Source organism: Physella acuta, unplaced genomic scaffold (genome assembly GCF_028476545.2).
Source record: "Physella acuta isolate Inbredline_101_S28 unplaced genomic scaffold, ASM2847654v3 ptg000394l, whole genome shotgun sequence".
Classification (NCBI taxonomy): Eukaryota; Metazoa; Mollusca; class Gastropoda; family Physidae; genus Physella; species Physella acuta.
Genome location: NW_026731913.1, coordinates 130521 through 152460, shown reverse-complemented (window position 1 = coordinate 152460; position 21940 = coordinate 130521). Strand labels below are relative to the sequence as shown.

General features: G+C 38.2%; 1 protein-coding gene across 3 annotated transcripts; it reads right to left on the bottom strand.

Moving 5' to 3' along the window:
* Window positions 1-1633: 1633 nt before the first annotated feature.
* On the bottom strand, window positions 1634-21940 carry LOC131942203 (uncharacterized). 3 transcript variants are annotated; one of them, XM_059301935.1, is made up of 8 exons: window positions 21826-21940; window positions 19885-19965; window positions 19277-19346; window positions 18481-18610; window positions 13655-13683; window positions 12833-12875; window positions 9423-9537; window positions 1634-5288 (listed from the first exon to the last, which is right to left on the bottom strand). In XM_059301935.1, exons 1-8 carry the CDS (start codon window positions 21830-21832, stop codon window positions 5077-5079), a joined length of 687 nt encoding a protein of 228 aa, XP_059157918.1. In that variant the 5' UTR covers window positions 21833-21940; the 3' UTR covers window positions 1634-5076. The 3 variants fall into 3 exon arrangements, with proteins under 3 accessions (XP_059157918.1, XP_059157920.1, XP_059157919.1); XM_059301937.1 differs by lacking the exon at window positions 21826-21940 and adding an exon at window positions 21702-21774; XM_059301936.1 differs by lacking the exon at window positions 21826-21940 and adding an exon at window positions 21306-21573.

Here is a 21940-nt window from a genome sequence, read left to right as displayed (position 1 = left end):
TTACACACACACAAAAACACACACACACACAAACACACAGTCATACGGACAAGATTGCAAAATTACGTTTCATATATAAGTATTTTATCACAATCGTATATCCGTATCAACTTTTGAGCGATTTCCGATAACCGGAAGTGGTACTTTTTCTGCTTTGAATTTTTCAAAAGCCTATAACTTGAGTACTGTTTCAGATAAATAAATGACATTTCGCATGTAAGTAAAAGATCTAATTCTCTACCTTCTGTTAAATTTTGAGTAATTTCCGTTGACCGGAAGTACTAATTTACGCTATTTCCGATTTCTCAAAAGACGCATGTAAATTTATAAAGTACTAATAATATTGCGCACTGTTATGAACATCGTTATTTGGCGTTCGCTTGGTGCGCAATTCTTTTTCTCTATGAGATTCTATAATTTTAAAAAGTTTAAGTATTTAAAATGGATTAAAAATCATAACTATATCCCGAGTTCCCATCCCCTGTTGTTTTATATAAGAATATTCGAGAAAGTTTAGGGGAGATCACTCCCGGTTTATTTTTTGCACGATTACAAGACTTTCTCTATACTTCGTATATAGGAAAAAGTAAAAAAGGAGCATATCCTCTTCAAGAGTGCGATAGAATATGGATAAGATATAGTATTATGGTCGTTCAGTAAATTAAATCAGGCGCGTCCTACCGCGCCCGGGCAGGGTGCGATTCGTCCCGGGCTATGTTGTGACTAGCCGTCAGACTTTCTTCTGAGACCGCGGCAACGCACGGGGACGGGTACGCTTGTGCTGCATAAAAAGTCACCATAAACTATACGTCAGTTTCGTATATGAGCAGTTGTGAAATATTTTTACCACGCAGCCTAGAAGACTAGGTACCTAACTGTGGGCCAACATACTAGGTACCTAACTGTGGGCCAACATACTAGGTACCTGTGGGCCAACTCGGTCAGGAGAAAGTTGGATGTAACTCCACCCAAGACGTGTAAGCAGAAGCCTGCTGACCTTTAGCCTGCTGACCTTTAGCCTGCCCTCCTGGTAATGTTTACCTGGTCTATGCTTGCCTATTTACTTGTATGCCATTACGGAAGTCCCCCCCCCCCTTACCAGAATTTTATCTCAGTGTCCGTGTTGGTAAGAAGTGGTCAACGGGTGTGATGGCCACTGGTAAAAAATGTATGTAATCAACGGATGTACACAATGGGTATGATGGCCACAGAATGTACACTATGGGTATGATGGCCACAGAATGTACACAATGGTATGATGGCCACAGAATGTACACAATGGTATGATGGCCACAGAATGTACACAATGTGTATGATGGCCACAGAATGTACACAATGTGTATGATGGCCACAGAATGTACACAATGTGTATGATGGCCACAGAATGTACACAATGTGTATGATGGCCACAGAATGTACACAATGGTATGATGGCCACAGAATGTACACAATGGGTATGATGGCCACAGAATGTACTATCGTTATGGCTGAATATTTATTTAACTATGACCAAAGTAATTAGCCACACACACACAAACATGTATCTGGCACCCACACCACACTGCGCACACCACTACCCACACCACACCGCGCACACCACACTACTCACAAATGAAGTTGGTATGCACAAATATAAGAAGCTCATTTAAATATGTTTATTATTTTTCAATATTGCCTGAGACCTGCTCAGTTCGAAGTGTGATAATCTGTAGTAAATTGTGTAGAAAAGTTTTAGAAAAAAATGTGTAGAAAAATGTTACCGTGAAAAAAAAACCTAGTACAATAGAAGAAAAAACCCACTGATACAAATAACCCACAAGGATTTTCAATCCAAATATATACAAGCCCATGACGCACTTCTCTTTCTGTCCGCAAAATATGTCCCGAGTCTATCAGTATCTTCAGCGATATATGGAGAACTTAAAGTTAAAGATACGGACTTTTATTGAAAATAATATATTGGATGTTTTAAATGTATAAACTAAATTTTATTTAAAGAAATAAAATAAAAATAAAGGCTTATTGGAATGTAGAAAAACATTTTTACTTAGGCAACTGGAAAAGTGTTTATTATTGTGACAAGCACGCAAAAAACAATGACGTCACATGCCCCACTTTTTTAAACTACGGAAAGTACACAACACTAATGCCGTCATCTTCCAATTTTAGAACTTGAAGACATTAACTATTTATTTCAAATTTGATTTAGATCAACTTATAAAGAAGTACGCTATGAAATGTATACTATTTTCACAGCCAAAATTAATACAAATTACTTTAAAAAAACATAAATACCACTGAATAGCCGGATTTTTAACTGTGTCATTTAAGTCTCTTAATCAGTGTGTGCATTTAATAAGGTGCTGTGTTGACTAATTATATATATAATTTGGTTGTTCTAATAGGTATTGTTAACCTATGTTATGTTAAATGTGTCGGATTTTTAGTTATTTAGTTTTTCTTTTCTTTGTCACTAATATCGTTCACCATGTAGTAAAGCCCATGGCTTATATAAAGTAAAACACCACTGGTACAAATAACCCACAATGAAGTTCAATATAAAGGAAAACAGTTTTAAAATATACAAGCAGAATAAAGTTATGTCGCGTTGTTGTGGTAGGGAGACATCATGAGATCCGCCCACCAAAGGGAGAAAACCATGTTGACAAACTTTCCTAGTTCTCCATCCAAGTCAGGTCCCTTTAGAGAGCTTTTCAAAATGTTTCTTCATGGGAAACATAGCTACGTCAGTTGTAGTGTTGGTCAGTTGTTGTGTTGGTCAGTTGTTGTGTTGGTCAGTTGTTGTGTTGGTCAGCTGTTGTGTTGGTCAGTTGTTGTGTTGGTCAGTGTGATGTCTAAAGTTTGAATCTGTTATCTGAATAACAGCAATATTTGGGCAGTGGATCTAGACTGGCCTATGGAAATATGTGAATATCTGTTGCGTGATTGTAATGTATGTGATTGTGTGTGATTGAGTGTGAGACACTGCAAGTTTAAGTGTCAACCCAAACATAATTTGACAAGAAATGTAAAATTGGTAGTTACACTGGTATTGTTACATTGTTAGTGTTACATTGTTAGTGTTACATTGGTAGTGTTACATTGGTAGTGTTACATTGGTAGTGTTACATTACAAAAACAGCAACAACCCAACAAAATACTTTCATTGTGCCAAATCAATTCTTTGCACTAGATCAGGGTCTCCAAACTTTTCAGCCCGAGGGCCGCGTTAACTATCAAATATCAGTTCGGGGGCCAGAGTTTCTTCCATGGATATCTGTGGGGTGGCGGATCCCCCCCCCCCCCCCCCCCCACGAAATATAATTTGTATCGAAATATATTCAGATTTTTACCGCCCCCACACCTTCCACCCCACCCCACCATGCGAGAAAAAAGTCTGAAAGAAACGCTGTCGGGGGCCGACAACACACTCGAGGTCCAAGTTTGTTCTTGGGCAAACACTTACAAAAAAACACCCGCCGTTTTTAAAACTTGTCTCTAAGGAAGTTATTTTCTTGCAACCCAATAACCTCCATCTGCAGTTCATCTGGGCAACTGGTTACATTTGCTTCAAATGGGCTTTGAAACAGTCTCACTTCTTTTGCCTTTGAATCCTAGTCAGAAAACCGCTACTGAAACTGCAGCTGGGGGTCTTTGATGATCTCGCATGCAAATGACGTAGGGAACTCTGTGGTTGCTTCAGCCACGAAGACCTAGCACTGCTGAAAGTGCGTCAAGTTGTTGGCTTGAACTTGTTCCAAAAACATGACAAGTTTGGATCTGAAAGCCTTTAGATGGGTGTATAGATCAGAAACTAGATTTCCCTCTCTTGTAGTTTTAGGTTCAGAAAATTGAAATGACTAGTTTCATCTGCAGCAGAGGCCAATTTCTATACCATCTCTTCATCAGATATTAATGGCTGTAGCTTGCCTTTACTTTCCAGGAAGTCACCTATTTCCTTTCTTAACCTGAATACTCTGCTCAAAATGTTCTCACAAGTTAGCCATCTTACTGCTGAATAATAGGGTACATCTTGCAATTCTGTGTTTGTATCTTTCAATACATCTCTGAACTATCTATGGTTGAGCCCATGTGGCTTTATTAAATTCACCATCTTCACCACTGTATTCAGTCCACTGCTAATGCCCATATATTAAGCACACAGACCTTGATGGTGAATAATGTAGGAACATTGGTTGTAGAATGTTTTTCTCATTCCCTTGTCCAACCAAGCCTTTCTTTAAGCCACTCATGTACTTTCCTCCATCAACATTCAGCTGAGGTTAGTCCAGTCCAAGTTTTAACTAGCAAATGTTTTTTTAATCTCATTGAATATATCATCTCCGGTAACAGTGCCATACAAGTTATGTAGGGAAGCCAACTTTTGTGCTGTTATTGTCTTCATCCACACCTGTAATGAACATAAGCAGTTGAGATGTGGAACAGTAGTCCAGCGACTCATCCATTGCAATTAAAAAATAGTGAAACTTGCTTGTATTTTTCGCTATTAGAGTTACAATGTTTTCACCAATGTCTGCAACACGACGGGCAATGGTACTTGCACCCAAATCTACATTTTCAAATTGTTTTGAGTATTCTGGGCAAAGCTCCTCACTCCTCAGCCACCTCTAACAAACAATTTTTTTTCCGAGGACAAAAAGATCACCGCGGGCCGGATGAGAAGACCTCGCGGGCCGCATCCGGTCCGCAGTTTGGAGACCCCTGCACTATATGAAAGATTTATTTCAAAGATGGCCGACGGCCTCAAACAATCAAGTGAACACACTGATCATCACTAGAGACGTATCTATCAATATACATTTGAAATGTTCAAACCTAGATGTTATTGGAATTAAAATTGAAAAAAAAATAAAATCAAATGTTAACCAAGTTCTAGTGTTTGTTAATAGTTTTAAAGCCATGGATGATAAGACTACTGACAAGGTTGTAAAGAGATTGTTTAGCTACATAACGTTACCAGCCACAATATGATAGAGAGTGATGTAAAGAGATTGTTTAGCTACATAACGTTAACAGCCACAATATGATAGAGAGTGATGTAAAGAGATGGTTTAGCTACATAAAGTTACCAGCCACAATATGATAGAGAGTGATGTACAGAGAAATGAAAAGAAGGCAGCAGGGCTGGGTGTGGCTGTCCCCTGTGTTGTAAGCCTGGGTGGGGGCCAGATTGAGGGGGTAGTCTTGGGGCAGCTCCTTCAGAGAGGACGGAAACTCATCTTTAGTTCGTCCATCACACCAGTAGTCATTGGGGTCTGTAGCACTCTCTGTGGGCAGAGGCAGAAAATTCCAGGATCATTTCAACATTGATTAAATGACTAATCCGATCAGATTATTTCAACAAATTAGCCAATCATAGAACAGCTTACCTGGTCCTATAACCAATCATTGAACAGCTTACCTGGTCCGATAACCAATCATTGAACAGCTTACCTGGTCCTATAACCAATCATTGAACAGCTTACCTGGTCCGATAACCAATCATTGAACAGCATACCTGGTCCGATAACCAATCATTGAACAGCTTACCTGGTCCTATAACCAATCATTGAACAGCTTACCTGGTCCGATAACCAATCATTGAACAGCTTACCTGGTCCGATAACCAATCATTGAACAGCTTACCTGGTCCTATAACCAATCATTGAACAGCTTACCTGGTCCTATAACCAATCATTGAACAGCTTACCTGGTCCTATAACCAATCATTGAACATCTTACCTGGTCCTATAACCAATCATTGAACAGCTTACCTGGTCCTATAACCAATCATTGAACAGCTTACCTGGTCCTATAACCAATCATTGAACAGCTTACCTGGTCCTATAACCAATCATTGAACAGCTTACCTGGTCCTATAACCAATCATTGAACAGCTTACCTGGTCCTATAACCAATCATTGAACAGCTTACCTGGTCCGATAACCAATCATTGAACAGCTTACCTGGTCCTATAACCAATCATTGAACAGCTTACCTGGTCCTATAACCAATCATTGAACAGCTTACCTGGTCCGATAACCAATCATTGAACAGCTTACCTGGTCCGATAACCAATCACTGAACAGCTTACCTGGTCCGATAACCAATCATTGAACAGCATACCTGGTCCGATAACCAATCATTGAACAGCTTACCTGGTCCTATAACCAATCATTGAACAGCTTACCTGGTCCGATAACCAATCATTGAACAGCTTACCTGGTCCTATAACCAATAATTGAACAGCTTACCTGGTCCTATAACCAATCATTGAACAGCTTACCTGGTCCTATAACCAATCATTGAACAGCTTACCTGGTCCTATAACCAATCATTGAACAGCTTACCTGGTCCTATAACCAATCATTGAACAGCTTACCTGGTCCTATAACCAATCATTGAACAGCTTACCTGGTCCTATAACCAATCATTGAACAGCTTACCTGGTCCGATAACCAATCATTGAACAGCTTACCTGGTCCTATAACCAATCATTGAACAGCTTACCTGGTCCTATAACCAATCATTGAACAGCTTACCTGGTCCGATAACCAATCATTGAACAGCTTACCTGGTCCGATAACCAATCATTGAACAGCTTACCTGGTCCTATAACCAATCATTGAACAGCTTACCTGGTCCTATAACCAATCATTGAACAGCTTACCTGGTCCGATAACCAATCATTGAACAGCTTACCTGGTCCGATAACCAATCACTGAACAGCTTACCTGGTCCGATAACCAATCATTGAACAGCATACCTGGTCCGATAACCAATCATTGAACAGCTTACCTGGTCCTATAACCAATCATTGAACAGCTTACCTGGTCCGATAACCAATCATTGAACAGCTTACCTGGTCCTATAACCAATAATTGAACAGCTTACCTGGTCCTATAACCAATCATTGAACAGCTTACCTGGTCCTATAACCAATCATTGAACAGCTTACCTGGTCCGATAACCAATCATTGAACAGCTTACCTGGTCCGATAACCAATCACTGAACAGCTTACCTGGTCCGATAACCAATCATTGAACAGCATACCTGGTCCGATAACCAATCATTGAACAGCTTACCTGGTCCTATAACCAATCATTGAACAGCTTACCTGGTCCGATAACCAATCATTGAACAGCTTACCTGGTCCTATAACCAATAATTGAACAGCTTACCTGGTCCTATAACCAATCATTGAACAGCTTACCTGGTCCTATAACCAATCATTGAACAGCTTACCTGGTCCTATAACCAATCATTGAACAGCTTACCTGGTCCTATAACCAATCATTGAACAGCTTACCTGGTCCTATAACCAATCATTGAACAGCTTACCTGGTCCTATAACCAATCATTGAACAGCTTACCTGGTCCGATAACCAATCATTGAACAGCTTACCTGGTCCTATAACCAATCATTGAACAGCTTACCTGGTCCTATAACCAATCATTGAACAGCTTACCTGGTCCGATAACCAATCATTGAACAGCTTACCTGGTCCGATAACCAATCATTGAACAGCTTACCTGGTCCTATAACCAATCATTGAACAGCTTACCTGGTCCTATAACCAATCATTGAACAGCTTACCTGGTCCGATAACCAATCATTGAACAGCTTACCTGGTCCGATAACCAATCACTGAACAGCTTACCTGGTCCGATAACCAATCATTGAACAGCATACCTGGTCCGATAACCAATCATTGAACAGCTTACCTGGTCCTATAACCAATCATTGAACAGCTTACCTGGTCCGATAACCAATCATTGAACAGCTTACCTGGTCCTATAACCAATAATTGAACAGCTTACCTGGTCCTATAACCAATCATTGAACAGCTTACCTGGTCCTATAACCAATCATTGAACAGCTTACCTGGTCCTATAACCAATCATTGAACAGCTTACCTGGTCCTATAACCAATCATTGAACAGCTTACCTGGTCCTATAACCAATCATTGAACATCTTACCTGGTCCTATAACCAATCATTGAACAGCTTACCTGGTCCTATAACCAATCATTGAACAGCTTACCTGGTCCTATAACCAATCATTGAACAGCTTACCTGGTCCTATAACCAATCATTGAACAGCTTACCTGGTCCTATAACCAATCATTGAACAGCTTACCTGGTCCTATAACCAATCATTGAACAGCTTACCTGGTCCGATAACCAATCATTGAACAGCTTACCTGGTCCTATAACCAATCATTGAACAGCTTACCTGGTCCTATAACCAATCATTGAACAGCTTACCTGGTCCGATAACCAATCATTGAACAGCTTACCTGGTCCGATAACCAATCACTGAACAGCTTACCTGGTCCGATAACCAATCATTGAACAGCATACCTGGTCCGATAACCAATCATTGAACAGCTTACCTGGTCCTATAACCAATCATTGAACAGCTTACCTGGTCCGATAACCAATCATTGAACAGCTTACCTGGTCCTATAACCAATAATTGAACAGCTTACCTGGTCCTATAACCAATCATTGAACAGCTTACCTGGTCCTATAACCAATCATTGAACAGCTTACCTGGTCCTATAACCAATCATTGAACAGCTTACCTGGTCCTATAACCAATCATTGAACAGCTTACCTGGTCCTATAACCAATCATTGAACAGCTTACCTGGTCCTATAACCAATCATTGAACAGCTTACCTGGTCCGATAACCAATCATTGAACAGCTTACCTGGTCCTATAACCAATCATTGAACAGCTTACCTGGTCCTATAACCAATCATTGAACAGCTTACCTGGTCCGATAACCAATCATTGAACAGCTTACCTGGTCCGATAACCAATCATTGAACAGCTTACCTGGTCCTATAACCAATCATTGAACAGCTTACCTGGTCCTATAACCAATCATTGAACAGCTTACCTGGTCCGATAACCAATCATTGAACAGCTTACCTGGTCCGATAACCAATCACTGAACAGCTTACCTGGTCCGATAACCAATCATTGAACAGCATACCTGGTCCGATAACCAATCATTGAACAGCTTACCTGGTCCTATAACCAATCATTGAACAGCTTACCTGGTCCGATAACCAATCATTGAACAGCTTACCTGGTCCTATAACCAATAATTGAACAGCTTACCTGGTCCTATAACCAATCATTGAACAGCTTACCTGGTCCTATAACCAATCATTGAACAGCTTACCTGGTCCTATAACCAATCATTGAACAGCTTACCTGGTCCTATAACCAATCATTGAACAGCTTACCTGGTCCTATAACCAATCATTGAACAGCTTACCTGGTCCTATAACCAATCATTGAACAGCTTACCTGGTCCTATAACCAATCATTGAACAGCTTACCTGGTCCGATAACCAATCATTGAACAGCTTACCTGGTCCTATAACCAATCATTGAACAGCTTACCTGGTCCTATAACCAATCGATACCAAAACTGGATGTCAGACTCCACTCCCGTGTCTCCAGAAAACTCCAGCCTGACCACATTGGTTTGGGCAAGGAAACATTGGTACTGTTGACCCTGTAGGTCAAACATTCACAAGGTCATAGGTTATCGGGTGGTCAGAGGTCAAACAGTGCATGAATGTGTAACCACATTGTAACAGAGAAGACACGGCAGGCCTTTAAGTTATTTACTTTTTTACCTAGCTTAACTTCCATAAGTTCTTTACTTTTTACTGTGCAAGTAATGTGGTGGTACTGCCATTTTTGTTACGACCTCCACCCCTACCCCTTACCTATGTTCTGCCTCTTACCCCCTTTCTCCCCCCCCCCCCCCCCCACCGGTCAGCTGGACCCCCCTGAGCGTACTGTTCAGCCGAGCTAAGTCTATGATGTGCCTCATCCCTAGCAGAGAGAAAAGGCTTATGGGACAGGCTGGTGCGATAAAAGGGCCGGTAACTGAAGAACTCGCTCACCATGATCACCGCCCTTGCTCAGCGCACCTGACGCTATTCCACCCCCACCCCCCCCCCACCCCCTTCTTTACAGAAGGTATTTGATTATTTAAAACACTAGACATCATCATCAAGCTTTTTATGCCATATGTCTTGTATTGTCAGCATTTATTATCCTCTTGCTATGACCATGCATTGCTATTATTTAGCCACAACTTGATTCAATGATTATCTCTATACCCCACCACATTGCTCTATCCTACATGTGTAGCTCTAGTTATTTATATTAGAAATATTTACTAGCCCATGCAATGGCGTCGCCAGGTGGTTTCATTCTCATCCACTCCGGTGGACGGTGTATTTGGTGTCACCCCTCCCCTACCTTTTGTCGACGGCGTCAACTTATATTAATCCACCTAGAATAAGCATTGAGGGCCTGATTCTATTATTAATTCAAGTGAAAAATTATTGCTATAGTAGAAAATTATTAAACTTGGTGTCACCCCTATCCCAAAAGTCAATTAATATATCAGTTATTACAATTCTCATCTAAAGCTTTTTCCTCAGGCAAATGTTACAACGTTTTGTTGGTGTCACCCCCCCCCCCCCCTTGATATCTTTAAACTGTGCACAGATAACACTAAAGATGTTTATCTATAGTAGGTTGTTAATACGGCTGGATTTGGCATTGTTTTCTCTATCGTTAGCAGTTTACGTCATGGTGTCACCCACTCCTCCTTCCCCCCCCCCCCCCCCCCCCAATCTTGTCGGGATTTGTCAACTTGGCTCTCAGAAGACTATTTAACTAATAAATCATTCATTTAACTCGAAAGATCATTGTTTTTCTTTATATATTTTGCTATTTTTTGCCTTAGTGTTACCCCCCCCCCTAAATGGTGTCAGCTAACACATGAGAAAGATATCCTCCTCATGTGACTGGTCTGGTGCTGGCTACAACCAAGTGCTCCCACTATTTTGTGAGCCTCTCCCAACCAAGTGCTCCCACTATTTTGTGAGCCTCTCCCAACCAAGTGCTCCCACTATTTTGTGAGCCTCTCCCAAGTGCTCCCACTATTTTGTGAGCCTCTCTCTCCCAAATGCTCCCATTATTTTGTGAGCCTCTCCCAACCAAGTGCTCCCACTATTTTGTGAGCCTCTCCCAACCAAGTGCTCCCACTATTTTGTGAGCCTCTCCCAACCAAGTGCTCCCACTATTTTGTGAGCCTCTCCCAACTAAGTGCTCCCACTATTTTGTGAGCCTCTCCCAACCAAGTGCTCCCACTATTTTGTGAGCCTCTCCCAACCAAGTGCTCCCACTATTTTGTGAGCCAACCAAGTGCTCCCACTATTTTGTGAGTCTCTCCCAACCAAGTGCTCCCACTATTTTGTGAGCCTCTCCCAACCAAGTGCTCCCACTATTTTGTGAGCCTCTCCCAAGTGCTCCCACTATTTTGTGAGCCTCTCCCAACCAAGTGCTCCCACTATTTTGTGAGCCTCTCCCAACCAAGTGCTCCCACTATTTTGTGAGCCTCTCCCAAGTGCTCCCACTATTTTGTGAGCCTCTCCCAACCAAGTGCTCCCACTATTTTGTGAGCCTCTCCCAACCAAGTGCTCCCACTATTTTGTGAGCCTCTCCCAATAAAGTGCTCCCACTATTTTGTGAGCCTCTCCCAATAAAGTGCTCCCACTATTTTGTGAGCCTCTCCCAACCAAGTGCTCCCACTATTTTGTGAGCCTCTCCCAACCAAGTGCTCCCACTATTTTGTGAGTCTCTCCCAACCAAGTGCTCCCACTATTTTGTGAGCCTCTCCCAACCAAGTGCTCCCACTATTTTGTTAGCCTCTCCCAACCAAGTGCTCCCACTATTTTGTGAGCCTCTCCCAACCAAGTGCTCCCACTATTTTGTGAGCCTCTCCCAACAAAGTGCTCCCACTATTTTGTGAGCCAACCAAGTGCTCCCACTATTTTGTGAGCCTCTCCCAACCAAGTGCTCCCACTATTTTGTGAGCCAACCAAGTGCTCCCACTATTTTGTGAGCCTCTCCCAACTAAGTGCTCCCACTATTTTGTGAGCCAACAAAGTGCTCCCACTATTTTGTGAGCCAACCAAGTGCTCCCACTATTTTGTGAGCCTCTCCCAACCAAGTGCTCCCACTATTTTGTGAGCCAACCAAGTGCTCCCACTATTTTGTGAGCCTCTCCCAACCAAGTGCTCCCACTATTTTGTGAGCCAACCAAGTGCTCCCACTATTTTGTGAGCCTCTCCCAAGTGCTCCCACTATTTTGTGAGCCTCTCCCAACCAAGTGCTCCCACTATTTTGTGAGCCTCTCCCAACCAAGTGCTCCCACTATTTTGTGAGCCTCTCCCAACCAAGTGCTCCCACTATTTTGTGAGTCTCTCCCAACCAAGTGCTCCCACTATTTTGTGAGCCTCTCCCAACCAAGTGCTCCCACTATTTTGTGAGCCTCTCCCAACAAAGTGCTCCCACTATTTTGTGAGCCAACCAAGTGCTCCCACTATTTTGTGAGCCAACCAAGTGCTCCCACTATTTTGTGAGCCTCTCCCAACTAAGTGCTCCCACTATTTTGTGAGCCTCTCCCAACCAAGTGCTCCCACTATTTTGTGAGCCTCTCCCAACCAAGTGCTCCCACTATTTTGTGAGCCTCTCCCAACCAAGTGCTCCCACTATTTTGTGAGCCTCTCCCAACCAAGTGCTCCCACTATTTTGTGAGCCTCTCCCAACCAAGTGCTCCCACTATTTTGTGAGCCTCTCCCAACCAAGTGCTCCCACTATTTTGTGAGCCAACCAAGTGCTCCCACTATTTTGTGAGCCAACCAAGTGCTCCCACTATTTTGGAGCCGCCTCCAGGTTTAGCAACTGTTGTGTACAAGTACATACGACTAGAAAATCAGACTTACTGTTCCTGAATCTGAGCAGAGTTTTGGTCCTTGGAAACTGACACTGCAGAGAGACAAAATGTAAAACTTGAAATGACTTTCATTGGAACTCAATCTTAACTATTTTTAATGGGAATAAACTTGGAGATGAAAATGTAACTAACCCCCCCCCCCCCCCCCCTCTGTCCAAACAAAACAACATACCCCTCCACAAAATAACTTACCCTCCAACCCCCTTACAAAAATGGTATAACACCCCCCCCCCATGAAACAGATTAACCAGTGGCGGAACTAGAAAAAAGCCCCCCCCCCCCCCCCACCCGCAAAATAAAATAATAATTATATATATATAAATATATATAATATATTAGTATAATATAAATTAATTATTGAAACCATTTCCTTATTTAAAAATTCAACCTATTTCTTCGCAAAGTATATCCACCATGAGATAACAAATCTCACTAAAATATGTTTTAACACATTTATTCCCCCTAAAGGTATGAAAAGAGAAACTTCATATACTGCAAACCGGTCAAAAGTATTTAAACATTGAGGTTAGTCTTATGGTCTCTCATGTTTTTTTCATTATGTTTTTTGCACTTAGATTCATAATTTTTATATATTTCTTTTTATATCTGTCTCATGTTTTAGTATGCCTGATTTTAATAATAATTAAGAGAAGAAAATGTTTTTTTAATTTAAATTAATTTGCTTAAAACAAATTTAAATCAGCTTTTTAGGCACCACCATATTAGACTAGTACTAGTTAAAGAGGACCAATAAGTCATGGAAGTGATTTGAAAGTTCCTCTACAACCCATACACAAACAAAACAACTTACCATAACTTGGCCTTTGGTACTGTTTCATACTACACACAAAAATTGAATAAGATAATGTTAGACAGAATAAATTGGCCTTTGGTACTGTTTCATACTACACACAAAAATTGAATAAGATAATGTTAGACAGAATAACTTGGCCTTTGGTACTGTTTCATACTACACAAAAAAATTGAATAAGATAATGTTAGACAGAATAACTTGGCCTTTGGTATTGTTTCATACTACACACAAAAATTGAATAAGATAATGTTAGACAGAATAACTTGGCCTTTGGTACTGTTTCATACTACACAAAAAAATTGAATAAGATAATGTTAGACAGAATAACTTGGCCTTTGGTACTGTTTCATACTACACAAAAAAATTGAATAAGATAATGTTAGACAGAATAACTTGGCCTTTGGTACTGTTTCATACTACACAAAAAAATTGAATAAGATAATGTTAGACAGAATAAATTGGCCTTTGGTACTGTTTCATACTACACACAAAAATTGAATAAGATAATGTTAGACAGAATAACTTGGCCTTTGGTACTGTTTCATACTACACAAAAAAATTGAATAAGATAATGTTAGACAGAATAACTTGGCCTTTGGTACTGTTTCATACTACACAAAAAAATTGAATAAGATAATGTTAGACAGAATAACTTGGCCTTTGGTACTGTTTCATACTACACAAAAAAATTGAATAAGATAATGTTAGACAGAATAACTTGGCCTTTGGTACTGTTTCATACTACACAAAAAAATTGAATAAGATAATGTTAGACAGAATAACTTGGCCTTTGGTACTGTTTCATACTACACAAAAAAATTGAATAAGACAATGTTAGACAGAATAAATTGGCCTTTGGTACTGTTTCATACTACACAAAAAAATTGAATAAGATAATGTTAGACAGAATAAATTGGCCTTTGGTACTGTTTCATACTACACAAAAAAATTGAATAAGATAATGTTAGACAGAATAACTTGGCCTTTGGTACTGTTTCATACTACACACAAAAATTGAATAAGATAATGTTAGACAGAATAAATTGGCCTTTGGTACTGTTTCATACTACACAAAAAAATTGAATAAGATAATGTTAGACAGAATAACTTGGCCTTTGGTACTGTTTCATACTACACAAAAAAATTGAATAAGATAATGTTAGAATAACTTGGCCTTTGGTACTGTTTCATACTACACACAAAAATTGAATAAGATAATGTTAGACAGAATAACTTGGCCTTTGGTACTGTTTCATACTACACACAAAAATTGAATAAGATAATGTTAGACAGAATAACTTGGCCTTTGGTACTGTTTCATACTACACAAAAAAATTGAATAAGATAATGTTAGAATAACTTGGCCTTTGGTACTGTTTCATACTACACAAAAAAATTGAATAAGATAATGTTAGACAAAATAAATTGGCCTTTGGTACTGTTTCATACTACACAAAAAAATTGAATAAGATAATGTTAGAATAACTTGGCCTTTGGTACTGTTTCATACTACACACAAAAATTGAATAAGATAATGTTAGACAGAATAACTTGGCCTTTGGTACTGTTTCATACTACACACAAAAATTGAATAAGATAATGTTAGACAGAATAACTTGGCCTTTGGTATTGTTTCATACTACACAAAAAAATTGAATAAGATAATGTTAGACAGAATAACTTGGCCTTTGGTACTGTTTCATACTACACAAAAAAATTGAATAAGATAATGTTAGACAGAATAACTTGGCCTTTGGTACTGTTTCATACTACACAAAAAAATTGAATAAGACAATGTTAGACAGAATAAATTGGCCTTTGGTACTGTTTCATACTACACAAAAAAATTGAATAAGATAATGTTAGACAGAATAAATTGGCCTTTGGTACTGTTTCATACTACACAAAAAAATTGAATAAGATAATGTTAGACAGAATAACTTGGCCTTTGGTACTGTTTCATACTACACACAAAAATTGAATAAGATAATGTTAGACAGAATAACTTGGCCTTTGGTACTGTTTCATACTACACAAAAAAATTGAATAAGATAATGTTAGACAGAATAACTTGGCCTTTGGTACTGTTTCATACTACACAAAAAAATTGAATAAGATAATGTTAGACAGAATAACTTGGCCTTTGGTACTGTTTCATACTACACAAAAAAATTGAATAAGATAATGTTAGACAGAATAAATTGGCCTTTGGTACTGTTTCATACTACACACAAAAATTGAATAAGATAATGTTAGACAGAATAACTTGGCCTTTGGTACTGTTTCATACTACACACAAAAATTGAATAAGATAATGTTAGACAGAATAACTTGGCCTTTGGTACTGTTTCATACTACACACAAAAATTGAATAAGATAATGTTAGACAGAATAACTTGGCCTTTGGTACTGTTTCATACTACACAAAAATATTGAATAAGATAATGTTAGACAGAATAACTTGGCCTTTGGTACTGTTTCATACTACACACAAAAATTGAATAAGATAATGTTAGACAGAATAACTTGGCCTTTGGTACTGTTTCATACTACACAAAAAAATTGAATAAGATAATGTTAGACAGAATAACTTGGCCTTTGGTACTGTTTCATACTACACACAAAAATTGAATAAGATAATGTTAGACAGAATAACTTGGCCTTTGGTACTGTTTCATACTACACACAAAAATTGAATAAGATAATGTTAGACAGAATAACTTGGCCTTTGGTACTGTTTCATACTACACAAAAAAATTGAATAAGATAATGTTAGACAGAATAACTTGGCCTTTGGTACTGTTTCATACTACACAAAAAAATTGAATAAGATAATGTTAGACAGAATAACTTGGCCTTTGGTACTGTTTCATACTACACAAAAAAATTGAATAAGATAATGTTAGACAGAATAACTTGGCCTTTGGTACTGTTTCATACTACACAAAAAAATTGAATAAGATAATGTTAGACAGAATAACTTGGCCTTTGGTACTGTTTCATACTACACAAAAAAATTGAATAAGATAATGTTAGACAGAATAAATTGGCCTTTGGTACTGTTTCATACTACACAAAAAAATTGAATAAGATAATGTTAGACAGAATAACTTGGCCTTTGGTACTGTTTCATACTACACAAAAAAATTGAATAAGATAATGTTAGACAGAATAACTTGGCCTTTGGTACTGTTTCATACTACACAAAAAAATTGAATAAGATAATGTTAGACAGAATAACTTGGCCTTTGGTACTGTTTCATACTACACAAAAAAATTGAATAAGATAATGTTAGACAGAATAACTTGGCCTTTGGTACTGTTTCATACTACACACAAAAATTGAATAAGATAATGTTAGACAGAATAACTTGGCCTTTGGTACTGTTTCATACTACACAAAAAAATTGAATAAGATAATGTTAGACAGAATAACTTGGCCTTTGGTACTGTTTCATACTACACAAAAAAATTGAATAAGATAATGTTAGACAGAATAAATGTAAGCCCTGACTGGACTAATCTACGTCCCTTATCTTTAAACTATCTGGTCAGTGCAAGCCTGGTCAAAACCAGACTGGCTAAAATCCTAACATTAGTCTATGGCTAAAATCCTAACATTAGTCTATGGCTAAAATCCTAACATTAGTCTATGGCTAAAATCCTAACATTAGTCTATGGCTAAAATCCTAACATTAGTCTATGGCTAAAATCCTAACATTAGTCTATGGCTAAAATCCTAACATTAGTCTATGGCTAAAATCCTAACATTAGTCTATGGCTAAAATCCTAACATTAGTCTATGGCTAAAATCCTAACATTAGTCTATGGCTAAAATCCTAACATTAGTCTATGGCTAAAATCCTAACATTAGTCTATGGCTAAAATCCTAACATTAGTCTATGGCTAAAATCCTAACATTAGTCTATGGCTAAAATCCTAACATTAGTCTATGGCTAAAATCCTAACATTAGTCTATGGCTAAAATCCTAACATTAGTCTATGGCTAAAATCCTAACATTAGTCTATGGCTAAAATCCTAACATTAGTCTATGGCTAAAATCCTAACATTAGTCTATTGCTAAAATCCTAACATTAGTCTATGGCTAAAATCCTAACATTAGTCTATGAACTTAATGAACACAATGAAAACAAAAAAAAAGCTAACAGTTTATAAAATTTGTTAAATGAAAATAGGAACCAAATGTACTAAAAAAAAATAATTCAACACTACTAAATAAAAAAAAACCCAACTTGTCTTGTGACTGATTGTCTAGTGTTCTGACTGATTGTCTTCTCAATGACCGGCCACTAAAACTGACCGGCCACTAAAACTGACCGGCCACTAAAACTGACCGGCCACTAAAACTGACCATTAATTCAACTGACCGGCCACTAAAACTGACCGGCCACTAAAACTGACCGGCCACTAAAACTGACCATTAATTCAACTGACCGGCCACTAAAACTGACCATTAATTCAACTGACCGGCCACTAAAACTGACCGACCACCAAAACTGACCATTAATTCAACTGACCGGCCACCAAAACTGACCATTAATTCAACTGACCGGCCACCAAAACTGACAGGCCACTACAACTGACCATTAATTCAACTGACCGGCCACTAAAACTGACCGGCCACCAAAACTGACCATTAATTCAACTGACCGACCACCAAAACTGACCGGCCACCAAAACTGACCATTAATTCAACTGACCGGCCACTAAAACTGACCGGCCACCAAAACTGACCATCCACCAAAACTGACCATTAATTCAACTGACCGGCCACCAAAACTGACCATCCACCAAAACTGACCATTAATTCAACTCTTTTGTTGGCTGCTGCTGTAATTTGGACACAAGGGTTGTCTGGCTGGTTGTAGAACCAGGTTGCCTTCATGAAACCCAGCGGCCGCTTCCCATCCTCAGTGATGGAGGCGTAGGTCCTGTGCAAGATATAAACAAGGTTTACTGGTGCACCAACTCTACTGGTGCACCAACTCAAGGTTTACTGGTGCACCAACTCAAGGTTTACTGGTGCACCAACTCAAGGTCACCAACTCAAGGTCACCAACTCAAGGTTTACTGGTGCACCAACTCAAGGTTTACTGGTGCACCAACTCAAGGTTTACTGGTGCACCAACTCAAGGTCACCAACTCAAGGTTTACTGGTGCACCAACTCAAGGTTTACTGGTGCACCAACTCAAGGTTCACTGGTGCACCAACTCAAGGTCACCAACTCAAGGTTTACTGGTGCACCAACTCAAGGTCACCAACTCAAGGTCACCAACTCAAGGTCACCAACTCAAGGTTTACTGGTGCACCAACTCAAGGTTTACTGGTGCACCAACTCAAGGTTCACTGGTGCACCAACTCAAGGTTTACTGGTGCACCAACTCAAGGTTTACTGGTGCACCAACTCAAGGTCACCAACTCAAGGTTTACTGGTGCACCAACTCAAGGTTTACTGGTGCACCAACTCAAGGTTTACTGGTGCACCAACTCAAGGTCACCAACTCAAGGTTTACTGGTGCACCAACTCACAGTCTTCATGTATTAGACAAAAAAATAAAACAAGAACAAAGTTAGGTGCAAATAGAAACTACCTGACCTGTCGTAATTACTTTCTTCAATAACATCAAAAGTCTGGGAGCTGTTGGCTGTACAGGCACTCAAAGTGTCTGGGGAAAAGCAGTCCTTTAATAGCTAGCACAAGGGGCATAATTTTAGCATTGGCAAAGGGGCATAATTATTGGTAGACACAAGAGGCTTAATTTTATAGTATACACAAGGGGCATAGAGTGGACAGACTTGGGGCTGATTGGGTTTCAGTGAATCAATGATTGGGTTTCAGTGAATCAATGATTGGGTTTCAGTGAATCAATGATTGGGTTTCAATGAATCAATGATTGGGTTTCAATGAATCAATGATTGGGTTTCAGTGAATCATTGATTGGGTTTCAGTGAATCAATGATTGGGTTTCAGTGAATCAATGATTGTGTTTCAGTGAATCAATGATTGGGTTTCAGTGAATCAATGATTGGGTTTCAGTGAATCAATGATTGGGTTTCAGTGAATCAATGATTGGTTCGCTGGAAATAAAACTTGTTGTTTAGTACTGTCCAATTTTGCTAAAAAATATTATACAACAAATTAACTTACAATTATATACAAATTATTTTACACATATATTATTTATTATATATAGCATTTGTTACCTTTTACCAAACAAATAAGAATAAACAGTGTGTTTTTGTTGACTAATAGACAAGGTAGACTCCATGTAGTCTTCATTGTATCTGATGAAGTAAAAACATTGATTAACTTAATGAAATGGATGAAGTAAAAACACTAATTAACTTAATGAAATGGATGAATTAAAAACACTAATTAACTTAATGAAATGGATGAATTAAAAACATTGATTAACTTAATGAAATGGAAGAAGTAAAAACACTACTTAATTTAATGAAAAAGAGAGTCTAAATTTAAAAAAAAAACTAATTAATAAAAGACAATTCAATAAAAAAAAGAAATAAAACATAAACTTGTTAGAATTGTGATTTAATTTCCTGTCCTGTGGGAAATTGGATTTGGGATAAAATACAAAAAAATAAATGTCTCATGCTAGTACCTGGTAAAAGTGACACATAAAATTTTTGAGTATTTTATCCTGAATCCATTTCACTTAGCTAGAGGAGAATGCCTGCTTTCCACTGATATCATGTTTATATTTCTAGCTTAATTAGAACTTTAAAAAAAAAACTATTTCTATAACAGGGCTTCACACATGCTCAATAAAAAAATATATAGAGAGGGAAAAGTGACTACAAAGGTGAAAATTCTATAAAATCTAAAACGATAATTTTTATGAATATTTATAATAAATTATGAAACAAAAGTGCTCTATTAAAATCTACATAAATTTTATACAGTAATTGAATTGTCTTTTTAATATTGTTACTTTCCCCAACATAAGTCAGGTACCCATCAGAACTGAGTGGACTCATGGACATCTTACAATCACAACTTTGAACAGAGATTAAAATCTCAAAACATTTGGGAGAGCAGCCAAATGCTCTACCATTCAATTAAGCTTTTAAATGGGAAAGAATATCATTATTATTGATGAATTTACAATTAATAAGAATTGTTGGTAAAAAAAAAATCAGGAATATAAATTCTAGACAGATTTTTTAAATAGTTTTCAAATTGATTTGGCAAGACCAGGCACGAATTGAAGTGGCTCGTCGAGGACAGAGTGGAATGGCGGAGATTTGTGATTGCCCTGCCCTATACTCCACAGGGAGTAATGAGGATTAAGTTAATAACTCATAAGTATGAGACTAATACTAATAGTCTAATAGTAAATTCATTAGTATAGTTAGTAAGAAAGTATAGTATACAATTGATTAAGCTAAAAAAAATTGTAGGCCTATACATTAAAAATTACCAGCTATAGGCCTACTTTTACTTAGATCTATAACCCAGGTAATCTATCGTTTTGGGTACGTAAAATCGCCCGCGACTAGTAATGTGAAAAACAGGTGACTCCTTAAATTTTAATAATTATTTCACATTTTGAGGAGGATTTATGTTTTGAAAAATACAAAAATGTTTCCTTGTTTCATTTATGTACCTGTTTTTAAACAATTGAATTAAAACTTTTCAGTAATAAATGAACACCAGCGATGTTTCCAACAGATGCAACCATGCTCATTTACTATAGCAGCCATCTTGTTAAAGTTTTATTTTTATAGACTTATAGCGCGAGATTCAGGCGGAAGTCACTCTATTTTACAAATGGCTGCTGTTTATATAGCAAATCTTGCTTGCAGACACTGATGTTTAAAGTTAATTTCTGGCCTATATTAATATATTTAGCCATTGATTTAGGTTTATTATTCATTTATCTATAATATTTGACACAAACATATCAAAATATACTTCTATTACAGCCTTGACAATGAGGTAACGTTTTCGTACATTAATTAATAGCCGCGGGCGATTTTACGTACCCAAAACGATAGATTACCTTTACGCCGTACGCCCCTTACTAATACTTAGCAGCCCGGATTCAAATCAGACTTCGGTGTCGCTATAGATAGGTTCTACGTTCTACTAACAAAGGTCATGAAAAAAAAGTATTTTTAACTTACATGTCATAAAGCGATATTTCTAAAACTAGATCTAGATCTAGTATAAATAAATCGTTAAAGTATATTTCCGGGTTTACGGTCTAGTTTGTTTACTACTTCACCCTTGTAAACAAAG

What these genes read in the sequence shown, in the direction of transcription:
- LOC131942203 (XM_059301935.1), bottom strand. An exon ending in ACAAAAGAGTTGAATTAATG is followed by an intron (nt 13,684 to 18,480) that starts GTCAGTTTTGGT and finishes TTTTGTGTGTAG; the next exon opens with TATGAAACAGTACCAAAGGC. An exon ending in TCGATTGGTTATAGGACCAG is followed by an intron (nt 5,289 to 9,422) that starts GTAAGCTGTTCA and finishes CTCTGCCCACAG; the next exon opens with AGAGTGCTACAGACCCCAAT.